Here is a 22411-nt window from a genome sequence, read left to right as displayed (position 1 = left end):
ACTTAGGAAGCATACCTGTGCCTAATGTTAAAATGACCTAGGTCTTAGCACACCACAAACATAACATCAGTCAGCAATGTGATGCAGCAGCAAAAAGAAATGCTATTCTAGGCTACATCAACAGGAGTACATCATGATGTCTGAAATAAAGATGGAGCTATGTAGAGGTATTGGCTGGCTTCAGTTTTTCCTGCATTGTGGTTTTCGCAATGCATGCAAACACACACACACGTCATGATTCATGATATATTGCCAGGTCAAAAATTACGAAACTGAAATCATAATATGGACTTCAAACCGGTTTTGGACTATAAATCAAGATATTGCCCAGCCCTAGTCAAGTTACAAGAAAGTAAATTTCAACTAAACACCAGGAAGAGCTTTCTGATGGTAAGAGTTGTTTAACAGTGGAAGAGACTCCCACAAGAGGTGGTGGACTCTCCTTCCTTGGAGGTTTTTAAGCAGAGGCTTGATGGCCAAATGTCATGCATGATATAGTTGAGATTCCTGCATTGCAGGGGATTGGACTAATGACACTCAGGGTCCCTTCCGACTCCCCAGTTCGGTGGGGAAATCCGGTGGGGCGAGATCAGGAGAATATGGAGGGTGGGACAACTCAGCAACCTCAGCAACAATTTCACGCGGAATATGCAATTCTTCCACCACCATTCCAACTCCACAATTCTTCCACTAAAGTACCGTATTTTTCTATCTATAAGACGCACCAGACCCTTTCAGTGCAGATTTCAGTTTTGGAAAAAGAAATCCGGTGGGGCCGGGTCAGGAGAATATGGAGGGTGGGACAAATCAGCAACCTCAGTAACAATTTCACGCGGAATATGCAATTCTTCCACCACCATTTGGATGGACAAACGCCAATCCCACATCAATAACTAACAAACTCTGTTGACATTTGCCACCGTTCTGCTCATCAACTGTCTGGCAGATTGAGGGTCATCTTCGATGGTTTGCCGCCCTTCACAGAAACACTTAAACCACTCATACATGGTCTTTCAAGTTACAGCTTTATCTCCATACACAATTGTGAGTATTTTGTGGGTTTCTGATGCCGAATGTATGTTCAAATATTTCTTGCTGTCCGATTTCTGTGACCATTCACTGAACTTTCCGGTCACACCTTGTACATAGCTCTCTATGCTTGGGACTTTCACCTTGAATAGAGATATTATGCCACCTGCCCCAGAGAAGGCAAGCCCCACTGATACCTGGCTTGCTCTTTCTCAAAGCAAAGGCACCAGGTCTACATCACACTGTTCCTAACACACAACTATGGGTATTCCTGACACAAAGAAATGTTTTGGTTTTTTTAAAACACTTCACATCAGGCAAGTGAAAATCAAACTACTGGCCATTTCCCCCTTCCCAGTCCTCCAAGAGACTCAAACCTCCCATTATCCGTGTGTGTGTGTGTGTGTGTGTGTGTGTGTGTGTGTATTAAAGGGTTTGAGGGCAAAACTGGCCATCCCAGTGAGAAACAACATGCTTAAGTAATAGTTTATAACTTCCTGTTAACCGACCCCTTCCCAGCCCTCTCCCACACTCCCCCCAAAAAATGTACATTAAATGAGGCAGGAAAATGTAAAATCGCAATCATTTACAAAACTTCAGCACAACCGTTCTAAAACTGGTACTTTTTCACTCAACCATAAATACCATTCTACTGAGCAGCAGCAGCAACAACAAAAGTCCAGCAGGTAATTTTACTACGATACTCTCCAGACACTCCATCCTCTTTAACCCCAAAACCCAAGTCCCAGACACCATTAAAATATCCTGCACCGATTTGGAAGAGGCAGCATTCTGCTCTGCTGTTTCACTTCTTGAGTAGGGGAACGGATAGTACAAAAATACAGTAACTAAATCCAGCCACGATCATCTTTTAAATCTTGCGTCCAAGATTCCCTCCTTTTAGCAGCTGGCAGTATTCCTGCAAGAGGAAGGAATCTACTACTGAAGGCACAAGGAAAGGGTTGAAGTGACAAGATACTGTACCTGTCAACACAGCAAATGTCTTCTTATTTTGAGGAAGACTCAACCAGATCCTCATTCAGTTGCTGCTCATGTGATTAAAGCTCCCTCTAAAGTGAGCATGCTCGGTGGAGAACTATTTCACCCTTCAAAGCTCCAGCCATTTCAAAGAGAAACTTGCAGGCTTCTCGGTAGCTGCTGGTATTTCAGGCAGCACAGATGCAAGGACACTGCCCTTCTCTCTAGATATGATATGCGGTTAACCGAGATAATTGGCACACGTTCTAACACTTTGCCAAACTCGAGGCAGATTACACTCGCCTAGAAAGAAAGTACAGTGAAAAGGTTTTATGGAGAAGCTCTTTATGCCAGTGGCCCAACTGCAACAGGCAAAATGGTGGAGGAGCTTGGAATTTTAAGATTCCCAACATGAGTATAAATGCAAAAAAAGGTGTTTGCAAACTCCAGCTTGAAGTGTATTTTAGCTGCATCAAGTTGTATGGCTGCAGTTGTTCTCAGTTTGAATTTTTTTGTTTCAATCACCAACAGGTTCAAAAACATATACTTTTTTTTAAAGGGGGGTTAATGAGGACACACGAGAAGAACTCGCTATAAATGTAAACAGCTACAGAATGCTTCAGCAACTCGCACAATTCAACCAAACAAACTGGATGGAAATTCGGAATAAATACAGCTTCTAAATCGCAAGCAGTTCTCCCACCTTTTTCACTGTTAAAGCTTGTATCATTGCAATCCTTCATGACAGTCAAAGCATATATACATATATACATAAAAATACACACACCCTACCAAAGAAAAAGCTCCACTAAGGCTAAGGACGAGCACAAATGAAAAAAGAAAAGTCAACATGTATTTGCAGTGGTGATAAAGATTTAGCTTTTCTCCAAATACCAGAAAGAGGAGATGGGATGAACAAAGCTGAGATATGCTGTGGGGCTATGATTTTATTTTTTTAAAAAAATGGAACAGGCGGGATCTATCAATTTTGGTGCTCTCTTGGGCAATAGAAAGGTGCACAACTATTCTTTATCAAGAAGCCCTTAATACCTTGTGACCAGTTTACCTGAGCAATTGCCTTACCACAGATATGCCCAACCATATCAACCGCATCAATCTGTGGAACTGGAACTACAGTTAAACAATCAATCCCTCTTCGCAGAGAACTTTGGGCATTGTATGTGGGGGGGGGTTAGGGGGTGTCATCTAATAACTCTCAGCATCCTGAACAAACTACAGTCCCTAGGATTCTTTGGGGGAACCCAGTGACAGGCGTGTTACCTCTTTAAATGTACAGTGGTACCTCAGGTTAGGTACAGTTGTGCCCCGCAAGACGGAAAACCCGCTAGACGAAAGGGTTTTCCGTTTTGGAGGTGCTTCGCAAAACGAATTTCCTATGGGCTTGCTTCGCAAGACGAAAATGTCTTGCGAGTTCCTGCGGGTTTTTTTCCTTTCCCCCCCTTTTTCTAAGCCGCTTATCTGCTTATCCGCTAAGCCGATAAAAGCCGCTAATAGCGCTAATCCGCTAAACCGTCAATGGGCTTGCTTCGCAAGAGGAAAAAACGGCTAGACGAAGAGACTACTGTACTTAATTCGTTCCGGAGGTCTGTACTTAACCTGAAACTGCTCTTAACCTGAAGCACCACTTTAGCCAATGGGGCCTCCCACTGCTGCCACGCCGCCGGAGCACAATTTCTGTTCTCATCCTGAAGCAAAGTTCTTAACCTGAGGTACTAATTCTGGGTTAGCGGAGTCTGTAACCTGAAGCGTATGTAACCCGAGGTACCACTGTACAGTGCAAATGAGACCTCAGGAAGGACAATACTGAGCTAGTAAACAATAATATTTATTATTTTTATAAATAATCGATCATCGTCATCAGTCACCATTACTAGGAGTCAAAAAATGTTAAAAATAAAGAAATACTGCTGTATTATGGAGTAATCTTTTTAAATAGAGGAATTCCTCATTGGCAAAGAAGGTGCACTCTGTACATGCTTATGCCCTTTATGTCTGAGACTCACTAATTAATTTTTCCACACTAAACTTTTTTTCCCACCCTAAGCCCTTTTTAACCTCTTATTGATTCCCTGCCCAGGCCCATCATATCTTGGTCTATGTTATAATAGCCCAATTCTAAGCAAGATGCAAGTTGCAAGCAATTCAACAGGTCTCCCTTCCTTACTGAAAGAGTCCCATAGCACCTTAAAGACCCAACACTTTTTTATTTCAGCACCAGCTTTGGTGAACTAGAGCCCACTTTGCCAGGTGCATGATTCCCTGCTTTGGGTGTTGAAAGCATGGTCAATTCACAAAGTCGAAATGCAGAGCTTTTGCTCCAGAGCAGCCCTGGAAAGATTAAGACGTGTTGCTAGCTCCAGGCCCTGCCATTCAGTGGCTACTGCCCTAAACCTAAAGCTTTAATGTGCACTGTTGACAGGAGAGGGGTTAAAAAAAACAACACCACCAACCCTCATTAAGGGGAGCACTGCAAGCATGACTTACTACAATGATCTGTTGCAATACCCAGAAGTGAAGCTCATCACCAATCTTTACATTCAGCTCTAGCTGTGTCTTCCTGAACATGGCCCAAATGTTCCTGCGTTCATTGTCCGACGCCCGGGACAAAGGCTGTTTGTAGCAGAAGAGGAATACATGAGCAAACAGACATAGCTAAGGCCACACAGGGCAGGGCTCCCTCTACAGGCCTTTTGCACCACAGTGAGACTGCCCAGGAAGGAGAACCATTTCCCTTCCAACGTTCCTTGCTGCTGAAACAGCAGCCATTTCATAGGCACAAACTATGCTCTTAAAACAAAGGTCACCACGACCTCTCACACACAAGGAGGTGGCAGGGTGGTGGGAGACTACTGGCATTTTAGGAAAAAAGATTGAGTAGGTTTTAACTATTCAATCTGCTTTGTGACTTTGTGAATTCATTCTTGCCCTCCTCCTCCCAGAGAGAGAAAAACAACTCTTCCCCTTCAAGAGGGATGAAATTAGTTTGGATATACTGGCTAAACAATGATTAGTGTTAAGCAAGTTGGCCTTAGAAACTAGTCACTAAGATATCCCCTAGGTCAGGGCATAGGCAAACTCGGCGCTCCAGATGTTTTTGGACTACAACTCCCATCATCCCTGACCACTGGTTCTGTTAGCTAGGGATGATGGGAGTTGTAGTCCCAAAACATCTGGAGGGCCGAGTTTGCCTATGCCTGCCCTAGGTTCTGTTCTGACTTGAAGACAGCCTATTTTAGAAGCCTCTAGAGCAGAGCTTCCCAAACCTTTCAAGTTGGTGACACACTTTTTAGACATGCATTATTTCACTACACAGTAATACCATTTTACTAGCAAACCAGAGGTTAAACTAACCCCTTTCCAGCCCTGGGAGGAGCACAGGGAGCGTTCAAGTGACATACCTACACACTGCAGCCAACACACTAATGTGTTGCAACACACAGTTTGGAAAGCTCTGTTCTAGAACCTCAACACCTCCAAAATAGGCTTCCAGGTAAGAATGGGGCCTAATGGAGCCTCAAATGCGTGACAATTTTATTAGTCTTTGAAGTGCCACAAGATTCTTTGGCTACACACACACCAAAAATTTAAAGCTCATCTCCCCATCCCACCCACCAAACAACCCTGGGAAGAGTGATTTGCTAGATTGCTGAGGAATGTAGCTCTGTGAGGGGTGACAACAAGTTTCCAGGATTCTTTGGGGCCGTGTGATTTAAATATACGGGTGTATATGCAACCTAAGTTGCTTTTGCTGCAACCAAAGAAACAGGGCAACCTTCCTGGAAGTTGCTACTATCAAGGGAAAGTTTCAGTTCAAGAAAAGCAGTTATACCTCGGGTTACAGACGCTTCAGGTTAGCAATTCTGCTAACCCAGAAATAGTACCTCGGGTTAAGAACTTTGCTTCAGGATGAGAACAGAAATCGTGCTCCAAAAGCACGGCGGCAGCAGGAGGCCCCATTAGCTAAAGTGGTGCTTCAGGTTAAGAACAGTTTCAAGGTTAAGAACGGACCTCCAGAACAAATTACCGTATTTTTCGCTCTATAAGACGCACCAGACCACAAGACGCACCTAGTTTTTGGAGGAGGAAAACAAGAAAAAAAAAAATCTGAATCTCAGAAGCCAGAACAGCAAGAGGGATCGCTGCGCAGTGAAAGCAGCAATCCCTCTTGCTGTTCTGGCTTCTGTGATAGCTGTGCAGCCTGCATTCACTCCATAAGACGCACACACATTTCCCCTTACTTTTTAGGAGGGAAAAAGTGAGTCTTATAGAGTAAAAAATACGGTAAGTTCTTAACCCGAGGTACCACTGTACAGCTTCTTTTCACAATGTGTTCTGCGAGCGGCCATACAGGTATCAAGCTCCTTTAGAATCTGAAAAGTGGTGCATGAAATTCTTTCTTTCTTTCTTTTACTTTCTCTTTCTTCCTTTCAGGATCTCCCATTTTCAGAAAGAAAGGGGGGGGAAAGAACATTCCTTTCCAAAAAGGACACATTCTTCCTTACGGGCTTTTGGTTAATTACATCATAATAATACGTAAATTTCAGAGATTCCTTCCCAGCAGGTATAAAAGGGGAAAGGTCCCAAATCCAGCCTTCTGCACACACCCTGCACAAACCTCCCAGTTCCCTCTTGACCTTATCTCTTCCAAGACCTGGTGTCACTTTTGAAAGTCTTAACTGAAATTATAATGCATCACAACATGCATAAAGAGACTGCAACAAACAAAGGACTCCCAAGGGGAGAAAAAATTATTTTTCCTGCATCTTTTATTTTTCCCATTAAATTAAAGCTACTCAGCCCGTGCCACAGAAACCTCATTTTCCTCTGTATACTCCGGGGGAGGGGGGTGTAGATGGCCATCCCTGAAAAAAAAACCTGAGTGCCATTGTTTACTACCATTGAAATAACTCTCAGGAGGAGATTGGTATTCTAAACCTACAAGGCTCCACAAACGGTTTTGAAAGGTAAGTGTCTTAGCTGCCTGAAACCCTAGAGATGTGGGGTCTCCTGTCTGAAACCCTAGAGCCAATGCCAGTAATTGTGGACAATACTGAGCTACTGTAGATGGGTCAGTGGTCTGACTTAGTTTAAGACAGCTTTCCTACATTCCTATTCAGCATCTGAGACTGAGGAACCAAACTTCTGCCCCATTCTAAGGCCACCCATTTTTACAGGTGAAGTCAAAGCTTGGCAAGACCTGCATTGGTTAATTCTTCAATCCACCAGAAATGTAAATGTTGGGAGGGCAAAGGAAGATGGGGAAGTTATCAGGGTCACTGCTAAGAAAACCTATGTCCTATTCATTTCAGCAGTTTTAAGCAACGCTTTGCTCTGTACACGCCATGCATTTAAAAGTACATTTAAAGCACATGGCTTCCTCGAAAGAATATTGGGAATTGCTGTTGTTTACCCCTGCCCCAGAGCTACAATTCCCAGCATCCTTAACAAACTACAGTTCACAGCATTCTTTGGGAAGAAGTAATGTGCTTTAAATGAATGGTGTGCACACAATACAATGGATTGCACTCTTAAAACATTCATAATAAATATCTGCTGGTGTACAATGCTCTTGTTCTGATCTGACAATGCAAGTTGAGAATCGTCAACTCAATGAAACCTAGTCAGGTCACTATATAACTGCTATACTATATCTGAAAAACAAACTATAGGCAAGGCTCAACGTGCAAAACCTGTGAACTTCAGCAACCAACAACACATTAAATACAGTACTTTATAATGGTCATCTCTTGTCTTCATTAAGCCCCACTGCATGTTGTAGCAGCAGCAGATGCATAAACCAGAAATTGCTTGAGTGAAAAGGAATATCTGAATCACACACACTCTTTGTTAACTTCCAAGAATGTGCTTCAAGAATACTGCTTTAAATCAATGGGACTGCAAGGGAATTCAGCCAAGGGAATTCGTTTCTCTACTACCTAAGGAGGAGGAGACAGATGGAAATAATCAGAGGTGTTGTACAGTGAGATAAAGGCATAGCCATGTTGGATGTGATCTTAACTCTGACAGTGAAAGAGGCAGACAAAATGGCTTCCTCCATGCTGCTTTTTACAAAAAACACTGCAGATAACACGAGCAACAGCTCTGCTTCCAATTCTCTTGGGCTCTAAGGTGTCTCCCCCGCCCCACATCACTTCCCTTCCTATCTCAACCACTTAAATTTTGTACACTTGTGCTCTTTGCAGAAAACCCTGATTTGTTGGTTCTGTCCTAGCAATCCACCCCCTTAAAAAAAAAACTTCTCAATTGTCTGCTGACACTTGTAATGCCTGCAGTTGGCTTGAGTGGCGTTGATTCTGTTAGTCAACCAAGCAATGGATTCTGCCAGGCAAAAGGTGAGGCCTCAACTCCACATATAATGAGCACAAAAACACCCATGGGTGGGGACTGCAACTCACCCTTGCAATTTCCAAAAATAAAAGTGATGAAGTAATTGCAAGGAGGTAGTGTGAACCAGTGAAAGTCTAGTTCACTATTTTTTTCATGCGAAAGCAACAGCAAAAATGGTTTCATAAGATTTTAACATCGAGCATCTTGTAAAGTCCTCTCTCTGTGAAGGCAAATGTACAGGAAAACGTGGGCGGAAACTATTTTGAAGGCAAAGTAATAAAAAGCCAATGACCTGAGTAAAGAATAGATCTTTGTACACAAGCAAAGTCTCGCCTCCTGCATTGACTTCAGATCTAGTTTCTGTTCACAGACCCTCGTGCTTAGCCTTATTTTCACAGCTCAAAATACATTTATGAATGACTGTGCCGTTTCCTGACTTACAACAATTATCAGTGTAAGGGAGTGTCACCTCGTACATAGCTAGAGACTCTGAGACTTTAAATCTATATCACTGCCCCACATAGATTAATCCAGGTAACTCTACTGATTGGCCTAACATGAAAGACTTAACCACACAAGGCAGTTGTGTCATGCTGGCTGGGGCTGATGACAGCTGTTGTCCACAGACACCTGCAGGGCACCACAATGGCGAAGGATGGTCTGAGCCCTAGGGATGGCCTAGGGCTGCCAACTTTTCCAGACAGCTCTTGCGACTCTTTTACCATTTATATAAGAGAAAGTAAATTAGGTCAATTATATCCCAAACTCTTCCCAGCCAAGTCTGCAAAACTGCTCTGCCATTCCAGATTCAGCTGGTGAACCTTTTGCCTGTGAAAGTTGAAATAAAGCCTGTTTCTGGCAGAGCTACTGCAAGAGAAACCTCTTTGAACCATGACGTCTGACTTAGGTTAGGTAGGCGCTGTCTAGAAGCTGAAAGATTTTCATGACTTGTCCTTTTCAAATCCCCTGCTGCGCTTGCATTTGCGAATGCACGGCAAATTGGCAAGCTTTGCTGATCTACACACAAGCAACATTTCCAAGCAGCAGGCGCAATCTTGGGAATCAAACACAAAACAGCATATAAACCACTAACCCCAGTTAAGGCCCTTTTTTTCCGGTGAAGAGGGTTTTTGTTTTGTTTTTTCACTGCCTGGAAGGTTGATTGCTTGGGAAGCCACACAGGACCTGTGTCAATCTTTGCTAATCCAAAACCCTACGCCAAAATCAAAATAATCCAAAAGAACTGTGGAGCAACAAGCCTAGAGTTATGGAACTCTCTTTTTTAGGATACCACCTCCCTTTCCAGTCTAGTGCAACAGCAGAAACCCAGCCATGACAGAAACCACCTTTTGGCAAAGCCTTGGAGTGACAAAGCTGTTCTTTCCCCTTGAACTGACATGCCAATCAGAGCGAAACAATGCATCAAACCAAGGCCACATGCACCACACACAAATATACCATCCCATGTCTCTGCAATGCTTTTTTTCACCTGCCTGCATGCTTTGCCATGGTATAATGTTATTGACCAGATCATGAAAAGCAAAACAAATGCTAAAATAAATAAATAAGTCAGTAAATCGTATAAATCATCTGCAGAAGAAAAGAAGATTATTGCAATGGCATTCCGTAGCTTCACAACAGTCAGCAGATTTTGGTGTGAAACTTAAATTGCTTTCGTGCCTTTGACCACGAAGGCTTCCCATGTGAGATGTAGAGGCCCAGCTCAGAAACACATCATAAGCCATCTCTGCCAGTTCTTTCCCTTTCCTGGTTACCAGCCCACGCTCCAAAACACTGGAAAAGCAGGTCCTTGCTCTGCGCTGGTTGAACAGGCCAGCCAAACTACATATATTTGTGTTCAAGTCCTCCACACACACATATATCAGCAGGAAGCAGTCTGAAGCCATCTCGTGTCAACTGCTTGGCTGTGCTGCTTTCAAAACCGATTCCAGCTTCTTCAAAAGAAGCAATTAGAGCCCCATAGTCAGCTGAAGCCCCCTTGGCAAGAGAATGAAGCTGCCAGATAACCCCTACCTCTGGTTCTGTCTGAAGAAAGCTGCGAAATCTCCTTCCAGGCCTCTAATTCCTTCGTTCACAATTCCATCTCCCTCTATGGGTGCAGTTTCCACAACAGAGCATGCTCAGTAGAAGCTGATCTTCAGCCATTTCAGAGCTTTAATGAAACGCAAGCAGAAGGAAGTGCCATTAAGCTCAGAAAGACTCAGGGATTCAGCCAACCTCGCCTTGTTACATCCACAGCCCCTATCAAGGTGAGTTGTTCAGGCATATAAAAATGCAGGATTCAGCTCCCTACTTGTGACAGGCAGAAGGCAACAAAAAGCAGCCATGCATCTCCAGCAGAATGAGTGCAAGAACTTGTGTTCAAAAGAATGCACATCCATTAGAAGAAAACGTTTGAAACCCTAGGCCACAAGTTTCATCAGATACCATTAAAGAATGTTCCAACTGATAAAAGCATTTCAAAATGCAGATAGTGAGAGAGGTTCCCGTGTTAACCCTAAACATGGAATCTTTCACACGATGCCTAGAAACCCATCCAAAGCCAATTCATGTTCATATTTAGAGGGACACACACGTGCAATGTACAGAAGCACAAAAAGAACTACTAAATAAAGATCCAGCCTATGATTTGTTAATTGAGCTATTGCTAGCAACCATCTTTATAACCGAGGAGGGGATTTCACAATACAATTACTCCTTCATTTCTAATTCATATTCCACATGCCTTCTCAGAATGCCAAAAAGCAAATCAAGGAACCCGAGCGTCAAAAGATAATGTACATGCGCGCGCACACAAAACAATTCCCACAGTAAAATGCTAGACATCTTTCCAGTTTAGCTGTTTAGAATCAATGGCGCTACTCACATGAGCAAAGAAGGAAACCACAGGAGAATTAAGAATCATACCGTTTTACTGTGATCAATTCTCTAAAATGCAACTTGTCCCACTCCTCCCTTTGCCTCTTCCAAGTTCTACTGGGCAATCAGAAATATCCATCCAATACTTGTTTATGTTCTGCCCTTTTCTGTCTACTACTCGTTTCTCCTATTAGGTAACAAAACATTTCAGGTGCTGGTGGGGAAGATCGTCAGTATGCAGTGCAAACACACACTAGGGCAGGCTTCCTCAACCTCAGCCCTCCAGATGTTTTGAGACTACAATTCCCATCATCCCTGACCACTGGGTCCTGCTAGCTAGGGATCATGGGAGTTGTAGGCCAAAAACATCTGGAGGACCGAAGTTGTGGAGCCTGCACTAGGGGATACAGGCAACTCCCGTTTGCACAGGGGTTTCATTCAGCAGGGTGCACATAAACCCCATCCCACCCCCTTCCAGGGCCAAAAACAATGCACATTGGTGGTGATGCGCATGCCAGATGCACACAAGCAGGGAGTTAGTAACAATATGAGAATAGTTCTGCACTCAATCTAAACCATGGGTAGGCAAACTAAGGCCCGAGGGCTGGTTTCGGCCAAATTGCCTTCTAAATCCGGCCCACAGATGGTCTGGGAATCAGCATGTTTTTACATAAGTAGAATGTGTCCTTTTATTTAAAATACATCTCTGGGTTATTTGTGGGGCCTGCCTGGTGTTTTTACATGAGTAGGATGTGTGCTTTTGTTTAAAATGCATCTCTGGGTTATTTGTGGGGCATAGGATTCGTTGTTCTTCTTTTTCAAAATATAGTCCGCCCCCCCACAAAGTCTGAGGGACAATGGACTGGCCCCCTGCTGAAAAAGTTTGCTGACCCCTGAACTAGATGCTTAAAATTGAAGCACATGTGTCAAGACTGGGCTGAGCACCTTGGGCCCTGCTTCCTCTTCATTTCAAGCCAGGGCAACTATTGCTCAATTTTCATTTCGTTTTCTAAAGGCAAAACTAACCAAAAGAGCAAAATTCAGTCCTGGCCCGAGGCAGCTACTCTGCATGCCCCAAGTGACCCCAAGTATCCTACACTAATGCTGGCTCCTCTTTCTGAAAGCCGTTCATCTCACAGCACAACCCTGATCAGAGGAAAATGTCAAGGCCAAGGCTATAAACCTTTACCAGGTATCTTCAGATCTTGTACTTGGCCAAGCGCTGGAAGGTCAACCATAACGGTATTTAAAATGTGCACTTTGTGGGGCCTCTTATTTCTCCGAAAGAAGTTTGTTTATCCTGTTCGCAATGCAGAGGCCTTGAGGCAGTCATTTGGGTCTTATGAAGCCACCTCTCCTGGAAAGTAGTTCCAAATTCAGGATCTGGACATATGCTTTCTCTTGTGCAAAATACATAGTCTGCCAGCCTAAATCTTCCCACAGGATATAGTGATGGTCACTGAACTGGGTGACTTTAAGGGAGGGTTAGACAAATTCATGGAGGACAAGTCTACTAGCGGCTACTAGACAAGATGGCTATTGTTCTGCCTCCACTGTCAGAAGCAATAAGTGACAGGTGCTGGGAATAGCAATTGGGGTCAGAGCTGTTACACTCAGGTCCTGCTTGTGGTTCACTGTGACATGTGGGCTTGATGGGCCTTTGGTCTAATCCAGTACAGCCCCTCTTATGTTAAACCTCATAGGTCCTGCTGACAAAGACCACCACAAAACTAGCACTCTCCTTTTTCAACCCTAAAATATCATATTAAATATATTTGGATCCCATAAGAAACTGGCACATCTGATGATTATATCTACACCTAGCTCAAGCATTTCCAGCTTGTTTCCTTGGAAACCAAGGAGGGGGGCTCTTGCAAATCTTGCAAGAAGGGCTTCTTTTTTAATGGTTACATAATGAAAATATGCCTTCAACTCTTGTCAGTACAGGGCAGGCGCGGGGGGGGGGGGTTGAGCCTTTTCGGAAAACCAGCTAGGTACCAACAGAATTATTATTAAAATACAGTGGTACCTCAGGTTAAGAACTTAATTCGTTCTGGAGGTCCGTTCTTAACCTGAAACTGTTCTTAACCTGAAGCACCACTTTAGCTAATGGGGCCTCCTGCTGCCGCTGTGCGATTTCTGTTCTCATCCTGAAGCAAAGTTCTTAACCTGAGGTACCATTTCTGGGTTAGAGGAGTCTGTAAACTGAAGCGTCTGTAACCTGAAGAGTCTGCAACCCAAGGTACCACTGTATATAGATTAAAGCAGCCAGCCAGCTGATTAGGGCTACCTCTTTCTGAAGATGTGTGCCCAAAAGCATTTTCTTCTCTGGTATTTGGGGATGAGGTGGAAAGCATGCAAGTCAAGATTCTGTTGCTTATAACAGAGCAGGAACTCTGCTTCCAGTGGATGAACAATTTAAGTAGAAAACCATGTAAAGGCCTTTTAACATCAAAGGTTACACATTAGCACACCGTTTTTTGAAAAACAGATTTGCCTGAACTGCAGAGTGAAGAAAGCATCAAGAGCAAAAAGAGCATTTTTCCCGTTTCCCAGGTGGGTTTTGCTAAAAGGTCAGGTTCCAGAGTTTAAGGCTGCCTCTGCAGGAACTTGATAATCTCAAGAGTCGACTACTGCAATGTGCTCTATGTGGGGCTACCCTTGGGCCTGGTTTGGAGATTCCAGCTGCAGCAAAACTGTGGACAGCGACAGGCTGCCATCAGCACATAACTTTAGTGCTCAAAAGTTTGCACCGGTTGCCCCTACACTACCAGGTCAGGTTGAAGATCTTAATATTATTTTGTAAACTCCTTAACAATAATAGCCGCTCCTCTACTGATGCCCTTTCCCTGCCCAAGAAGTTATTCCACAATATGCCGCTTCTGAACATGGAGGCCCCATTTAGATATTATGGCCAATACCATTTGTCTAATTTCACTTTAAAGCCATCTGAAGCAGTGACCATCATCACACTCTGGGGCAGCAAATCCCATAAATTATTTTTGCATTGCACAGAAGCACAGTGCATGTTTTGGTCTGTTCTGAACATCCAGCCACCCTTCTCTATTCAGTGACCAACCCTGCTACAAGTGCCAGCCCTTTGAAAAGGAAAACATCGTATCTCTAGTCACTTTCTTCCTACCATGTATAATTTTATTAGCCTCTCCCACAAGCTAAATAGCCCCAAATACTTCAGCCTTTCCTCATTGGGAATGTGTCCAAACCCTTTTATGACAAAGCCAAAGGACCTAAACAAAACAAAAATAATATCCCTTCTTGCAATTATCAGCACCTGGTGTTTAAAGGCATGTGCCTCTGAACCTGGAGGTAGCTGGCTAGTAGCTACAGATGGCCTTATCATCCACTAATTTGTCTAATTTGGCAGTCACATCTTGCAAATAAGACCAGAGTGCAACAATCCTCCCTCCATTTGCGATGCACAGCTGTTGTTACTCAAGAGGCATTCTGTGAAGGGAGAACATAGCCATTGTGTCCACGGCCACTGGTAGCCTTCTCCTCCGTGAATTGTCTAATATTCTCTTAAAGCCATTCATGTTGGTGGCCATCTTCCCGCCTTGTGGAAGTCAGTTCCATAGTTTAACTAGGCACTGAGTGAAGAACTCATTTCCTTTTCTTTCTTTCTTTTTTAGAAACTTCTTATATTCAGCTTTAGTGGATGAGCTCAGATTCTCGTATTATAAAGCGAAGTGAAAAGCATCTCTTTGTCCACTTTCTCCACAGCGACCATTATTTTATAAACATCCCTTTCTCACATTTTTTCCTAAGTTAAAGCATGCAAAAAAACACTGTGCTCTCGTGGGGAGCAACCTCTCTGCACCTTTTCCAGATCTGCAATATTCTTTTTGAGATGAAGTGATCAGAAATGCACACAGTATTCAAAGCGTGGTCACGGCATCGATTGCTATAAAGGCACTATGTTATTAGCAGTTTTATTTTCCATTCCATGATCCTTAGCACGCAATTTGCCTTTTTATAGCCGTTGGGGTCAATGTCTTCATTTAACTATCCACAATCCAGAGGTAGAAAAAAAGTTTTCCTGGTTAGTCACTGACATTCAGAACCCATTAGTGCTCCTTTTTGCCCATCCATTCAATTTGAAGAGAGCCCTTTGGAGATTCAACACAATTCCTTTTGTTTTTAACCACCTGCAAACAGTGTTCAAAATTAGCCAGGCAGCAGGCGCATTTTGCACCTGACTATTGACCACTTGTGACCAAGTGAAGGATCATGGGCGCCAGGATGGCGCCTGACACCTCCACCATCTGGCTGGCTGGTGCACAGAAGCATTTTTTTGCTGCCATGCTATGGCACGGGTCAGATCTTAGCTGGAGCTGGCAATACACGCAAATTATTTTCAGTTTTATGGGGCCATATGGCAAATAGTTTTTATAGCTCAGTTTCTAACACTGCCCACAAACCCGGTTACCTTACTGCTTGCCCCAACTGAGTCATAAATGAACAAGCAAAAAAGGCATTACAGAACCTTGAGGAACCCCATTTCTTCTACCTCTTGACTGGGAGAACTGTCCATTGTACTTTCTGCTTCCTGTTCTTTAGCCAGTTTTCAATAAGAGGGCTGGTCCTCTTCTCCCATGACAGCTGTCTTTACTCATGAGCCTCTGGTGAGAGGCTTTGCAAATAGTTCTTCAAAAGTCCAAATACATTATGTCTACCTGAACACACCTCATCCATATGCCTATTAGCACTCACAAAATAGCGAGTTGGAACTTACCTTCGCAGAAGCCATGCTGATTCTTCTTCAGCAAGACTTGTTCTTCTATACACTTGATTTAAAAAAATTGTGTTTTCTACCATTTCAAGCTAACCAGCATATAAATTTCTCTGATTTCTTTCTAAAAATTACATTGGCTACTTTCCAGTCCTCTGTTGCAGAGGCTGATCTTAGGGATAAGATGTGTGTTTTTGTTCAGAGTTAAGCAATTTCACATTTCAGTCAAAGCCAAATGATGCTCTTCTTCAGCTATTGCGCAACCTTCATTGCAAGGTCCCCCTGAGTTCAGTTATATAAATTCAATTAATAATAATAATAATAATAATAATAATAATAATATGCTAGTTAGCTTTCCACAAAAGCAGAACCAGTCCTTCATGAGACTGCTGTGCATTCAGTTGATTTGTTCAATTTCAGCCTCCAGGCTTTTTATACATTTATTCTGTTGTCTTCAGAAGATTAGATTTAGCAAGCAGGCAAAGGCTGCTCTCACACACCCCACAAGTGCAGATATTCATTTAAATAAGCAAAGGCTTTAACCAAAAGGTATACTAATAATCAAAATAACTTAGTTCCTACAGTTGGCAACACAGAACAGACAAATATGGAAGTGAAGAAGCATACAGAGTTGGAACACAGCTGTAGCATGTTCACTGAAGTTCCACACACCATACTGACCCAGATAATACCAAGGTGCAGGTATTTGTTTATAAAGCCCTATAAGCATAGACCCAGAAAGACTGTCTCACCCTTTACAGACCCAGCCAATCCCTGTGCTCTGCAGGAGAGGACTTCCTGCGGGTACCATCGTATAAGGAGGTCAATTCCAGGTGATGTAGGAATTAGACCTTTAGTGTGGCCAGCACCTGCTCTTATACTACATAATAGGTGTTATCTCTGTTATCTTTTCAGCATCTGTTGGAAAAAACCTTCCTCTTCCAACCAGCCTAATGAGCAGAGTTATTTTATCCCCATCTGGTTCTGGCTCTGGAACTAGTTTTTTTTTTAATGTGGAACTGTTTTAAATTGTTTTTACACTCTTCTTGTTTTGTGACTGAACTATTTGATTTGAAGAAACTAGAATGCCGAACTCCTTCAAAGGCCTGCAGAATAGTTCTGAGCCTACGTGCTATTCGCCCAAAGAAGCTGCTTTAAAGTCAGAGCAGGCAGGTGTCAGGCTTGTGGGGTCTACTTTGGGTTTTTTAACGGGAAACTCAAGATCCACCAAGTGAAGAAAACTGCAAAAGGCATACCTAGAACTAAATCCTTTTGAAGCCAGGACTTTGTTTTTGAATTGAGCCAGCACTTCTCCCCCACACAAATCCACTCCTGGTTATCCCCCACACTTCACTTCAGTAATATAATGTGGGGTCAGTGTCATTTTAGTTTATTCATTTTATTTAAAAGCATTTCTAAAACATTTAGTGTTTTCCAGAAACAACCAGTATCTAAACAGGTGTGCGCTGCAAGCAATGAAAAAGCAACATCCATTAAAACAAAAATGCAACCTAAAACCAATGCAACAGTATGAAAAGATATAAAAGCAAATGAAACAGAGTTCAGGGGATTCATACACACAAACTGGGTCCTGTTTTAAGAGCTAGGGAAAGCCTGGGCAAACAGGCAAGATCTTTGCAAGACATCTGAAGCAACTGGTGGTCACTGCTTCACGTGTGACAGAGAGAAGGACATTCCACAGTACAGGGACAAATGCAGACTGTATCCTTTTGGGAGTCAACAACCTATTACAGTGGCACCTCGGGTTAAGTACAGTGGTGCCCCGCAAGACGAATGCCTCGCAAGACGAAAAACTCGCTAGACGAAAGAGTTTTCCGTTTTTTGAGGTGCTTCGCAAGACGAATTTCCCTATGGGCTTGCTTCGCAAGACGAAACGAGTTTGTTTCCTTTTTCTTAAAACCACTAAGCCGTTAATAGCCACTAAGCCGTTAATAGCCGCTAAGCCGCTAATAGCCGTGCTTCGCAAGACGAAAAAAACCGCAAGACGATGAGAATCGCGGAACGGATTAATTTCGTCTTGCGAGGCACCACTGTACTTAATTCGTTCCGGAGGTCCGTTCTTAACCTGAAACTGTTCTTAACCTGAAGCACCACTTTAGCTAATGGGGTCTCCTGCTGCCGCCAAGCCGCCGGAGCCCAATTTCTGTTCTTATCCTGAAGCAAAGTTCTTAACCTGAAGCACTATTTCTGGGTTAGCAGAGTCTCTAACCTGAAGAGTAAGTAACCTGAAGCGTCTGTAACCCGAGGTACCACTGTATATTCTGCAGGGTGAGGTTGCACAAGTAGAATACCTCCAGATCATTTTGTTATTGCCTTCACTGTATCAGGATTCTGGCATCTTTGCCAATCTACTTCAAATCACCGGAGATCTATCAGTATGTGAAGAACCAATACTCTACCAAGGATGCCCAACATGCTTCTTTTTTTGCTTCTGATGACTGTCACCAAATAAGGTCACTCTTATGACCTTGGGTGGGGCTTATGGCAGCCTTAAGCTATGTATGAAACACAGAGGTGACTCATACTTTTGATCAAGTTGAGCATGACATAACCTTATTGCAAAGTGCCCATAGAATCAAGCTACTCAAAGGAACCCCAACACTCTTATCAGCAAAAAAACCTTTAAAAAGTTGCATGCATTTCTGCAATGCATTTCTCCTGGCGGACGCAAACTAAAATATGGTATACACTTGTGCAGCCTTGCAGAGAGGTTGACTTTGCAAAAATGCAATCACGCAGCAGGTCTTTCTGTCAAAGGAAAGTAGTGTGAGATTTCCTCAACTTGAGATAAAAATAAGGAAGCCTCAACTGGAGTGCAAAAAGCTGACAACTTTACTAGCTCACATAATTACAGTGGGAAAAGATTCTGACATCCCCTTGGACGCTGGTATAAAACCAAGGAGGAGAAAAAATTACAGGTCAATAACCTTGTGCTCAACCTTTTTTTCTATTTTTACCCCTTTGAAAGGCTGATTTAACAGGAAAAACTAAAAGGAGGCAAAGTTTTGGTACTTTTCGTCAATGCTCAAGAAAACAGAGAACTGTGAAGTTCGTCAAATCATGGAAGTTATCTAATTATACCCATCCCATTCCAAACTAGTTTGCATTCTATATTTGGTAATGTGAAACTGATCACAAAGTGTGTGTTATTGAAACTATTCTTTATGAAGTACCATGCACAGATGGTGCTATAGAAATAATAAATAACAACACAAATCTTATTCATGTGCAGAATTCGCATGCACTAATCTGTAAAGAAAAAGAGCTTTGGCTAAATCCCCCAAAGCATAGTGATTCAACCCATCTAGGAGTCTGCACTTACCGTATTTTTCGCTCTATAAGACACACTTTTCCCCTCCTAAAAAGTAAGAGGTAAAGTGTGTGTGTCTTATGGAGCGAATGCAGGCGGGAGGATCTGCTCAGCGCTCCCTATAAAGAGCCGTGGAGTGTGTGTGCGGCTCTTGGGCAGTCCTTCTCCCTCCTTGGGGAAAAGCCCCCAAGAGCCGCACACACACTCCGTGCGCTCTTTAAAGGGAGCGCAGCTCTTGGGGGAGCCTTAGCCGCGCACAGCCTCTCCCAGGCAGGGGATGAAGGCTCCCCTTGCCCAGGAGAGGCTGCGTGGCTAAGCTGCACTGCGATCCCGCTGGCTGTCTTGGCTTATGGCTTAGCCGCGCGCAGCCTCCGCAGGGCACGGGGAGCTTTCCTCCCACTGCCCAGCGGAGGCTTTGTGCGGCTGTCCCTGGCTTTTGCGGGTGGCTTTTGCACCTCCCAGAAAAGCCCCCAAGAGCCAGGGGAAAGCCTGCAAGCCGCGCACACATGCACCTTGCGGCTCGTGAAAGGGAGCACTGAGCAGAGCCTGGGATGCATACAGGCTCTGCTCAGCGCTCCCTTTAAAGAATACTTTTTTTCTTGCATTCCCCCTCTAAAAACTAGGTGCGTCCTATCGTCCAGTGCGTCTAATAGGGCGAAAAATACAGTACATTTGTAGCATATCTGCAGCCTATTAATGCCGTTTCCTTTCTACTGATCTGACAAAAATGCAGGAAAGAGTCAGTCTCCCAATGAGGACTACAAACAAATAAAAACCAAAAACGAACAAAAACAATAGTCCTCCTCCTCCAGCTTTAAAGGCCATAGAATGCTTAATCAGCCAAAGGTCTAGTTATAGAGGAACGTTTTTCCTGGTGCCTAAAGATATGTAACAAAGGCACCAGGCAAGCCACCTTGGGGAGAGAATTCCACACAGAAAAGGCTTGTTTTCATTTTGCTACCTTCCAGACTTCTCATGGAAGGCAGTGGCGTAGCGTGGGTTGTCAGCACCCGGGGCAAGGCAAGTAATTTGCGCCCCCTAACCATGGATTTGCCCTAACCCCAGATGTTGCGCCCGGTGCGGCCGGCCCCCCCTGCACCCCCCACGCTACGCCACTGATGGAAGGTACACACGAAGAAGGGCCTCAGATGGTGATCACAGGATCCGGGTTGGTTCCTATGGGGAGAAGCAGTCCTTGATGTATTGTGGCCCTGGGCCATTTAAGGCTTTATAACACTTTGAACTGGGACCAGACACTAACTGGCAGCCAGTGCAGTTGGGCTGAGATCAGTGTAATATGCTCAAACTGGTGAGCAACCTAGCCAATGAATTCTGCACCAGCTGATGTTTCCAAACTGTATTCAAAGACAGACCCATGTATAACGCATTGTAGAGATTACCAAAGAACAGACAACAGTAGTTAAGACTATCCCTTGTCTAGATAGGGACGCAGCTGCGTAACCAGCCAAAGATGATGGAAAGCACTCTGCGCCACTGAAGCCACCTGAGCCTCAAGTGGCAGCAAAGGATCCAGGAGTACCCTCAACTATTCACCTGCTCCTTCAGAGGGAGTGTAATCACATCAAGATGAGGCAATCTGACCTAGGGAACCACTCACGAATAGTGCCTCAGACTTATCTGGATTGGGCTTCTGTTTGTTGGCTCTCATCCAGATCATTACCAAAGCAAGACAACAGTCCAGCACATCCAGTGCTGCTCTGCTCTGGTACTCCAAATCATCGGAAAAGATGAATGCAAACCCGTTGTCCAACTACTGTAAAAATCATTGTGCCACAAACACTCCACAAATCCAGATCTCCTACTGCTGTGTATCGCAATGGCAGTTATTAATGGGAAACACCAGAGCACCTCTTGAGAGAGATAAAAGCAGACTGTGACACTGTGCTAATTAGCAGAGAAGAAGCTCAAAAGATGGACTTCCAGGGACAAGTAGCTTTCAGTTCAGTCTATTTTCAATTTTAGAATTGAGGAAAATTTACTTGAGGGCTAGTCAGCCTACCTTACAGGGTTGTGGAGAGGATAAAATGGGGAGGATGAGAACTACATATAACACCTTGAATTCCTTGGAGTAAAGATGGATGTCAATGTAATAAGCAAACAAGAACCTCCCATGGCCATCTTTCTTTATGTGCATTGCTAGAGATCCTGAATACCAACACAACATTCAGCATTATTGCAATAATGTCTCCTCTCTTCTCTCTCTTTGTACATGTTCAAATTCCCCTTATTCCTTCAAATACCCAATCACCACCATCTCTACTTTGATTTTCGCTAAGCATCCTGAGCCTTGTGACTTACTAGAATTCCATATTCCCTGAAGTCTGTTGCATTTTGCTGCTTTTATCTCCTTTTCATTTTCCTAATAGTTTGCTCCCTCTGAAATAAGTGTTGTATGTAGCTCAGTGGTATAGCATCTGCTCTGCATGCAAATGTCTGTATTGTAACCTTCAGTTTTGCCCCTTAAAGACTCTTCTGCCCCATTCTGCTGTATGTGGTTACAATTTCAAAGTTCAGAGTATTAGGAAGCATGATAGTTCAATGGCCAAGGATGATGGGAGTTCAGCAACAAATGGAGGGCCGAAGGGCTTGTACTATTATTATAAGTTCAAGGTGCTGGTTTGGGTGGTTTAGTTTGGGGTATATAAGGTCCCAGAGAGCGTGGGAGCAGCATTCATGAAAGATAGGTTTACCCTTTGTATTGGGCCTTTAGTGTTATCGGCACCACCCTTTGGAATTCCCCATTAAATATTAAGATAGGTGCCATCTCAGTTGCCCTTTCAGCACCTACTGAAGACCTTTATCTTCTATCAAGCCTTTTAAGAATAAATATTTCCCTATATTGAAAGAATATAGGGAATAAGATATTGAAAGAATATAGGGAATAAGAATATATCCCTATATTGAAAGAATATAGGGAATAAGAATAAATATTTCCCTATATTGAAATTGTTTTTAGATCTTTTAAATGTGTATCATTTATGTGTTTTGCTAGCCTAGGCTCCTTTGAGAGAATGGAATCAATCAATAATTTTTGCATTAATGTGCTATTCACT

General features: G+C 43.4%; 2 protein-coding genes across 14 annotated transcripts in view; one reads left to right on the top strand and one right to left on the bottom strand.

Moving 5' to 3' along the window:
• Positions 1-22411, top strand: part of SLC31A2 (solute carrier family 31 member 2) — an 833895-nt gene that overhangs the window by 758095 nt on the left and 53389 nt on the right. The gene's annotated exons all lie outside the window — the stretch shown is intronic.
• The window catches only part of EHMT1 (euchromatic histone lysine methyltransferase 1), a 143311-nt gene that overhangs the window by 94742 nt on the left and 26158 nt on the right, over positions 1-22411 (bottom strand). For 2 of the 12 annotated variants that reach the window (XM_081847458.1, XM_081847450.1), the window contains exon 1: positions 10411-10549. The exons of 9 other annotated variants lie outside the window; for them this stretch is intronic. Coding sequence is in view for 1 of the 3 variants with exons in the window: in XM_081847453.1 (XP_081703579.1) it covers positions 4513-4593 (81 nt within the window). In the remaining 2 variants the exon portion in view is untranslated. Of the gene's footprint in view, positions 1-4512; positions 4634-10410; positions 10550-22411 lie in introns of those variants that run through there. One more of the 12 variants, XM_081847453.1, reaches the window with a different exon arrangement.

This window comes from Podarcis erhardii, assembly GCF_964252035.2.
Source record: "Podarcis erhardii genome assembly, chromosome: Z".
Classification (NCBI taxonomy): domain Eukaryota; kingdom Metazoa; phylum Chordata; class Lepidosauria; order Squamata; family Lacertidae; genus Podarcis; species Podarcis erhardii.
Note: the sequence above shows the minus strand (reverse complement) of the source record. Positions and strands in the feature narration are given on the sequence as shown.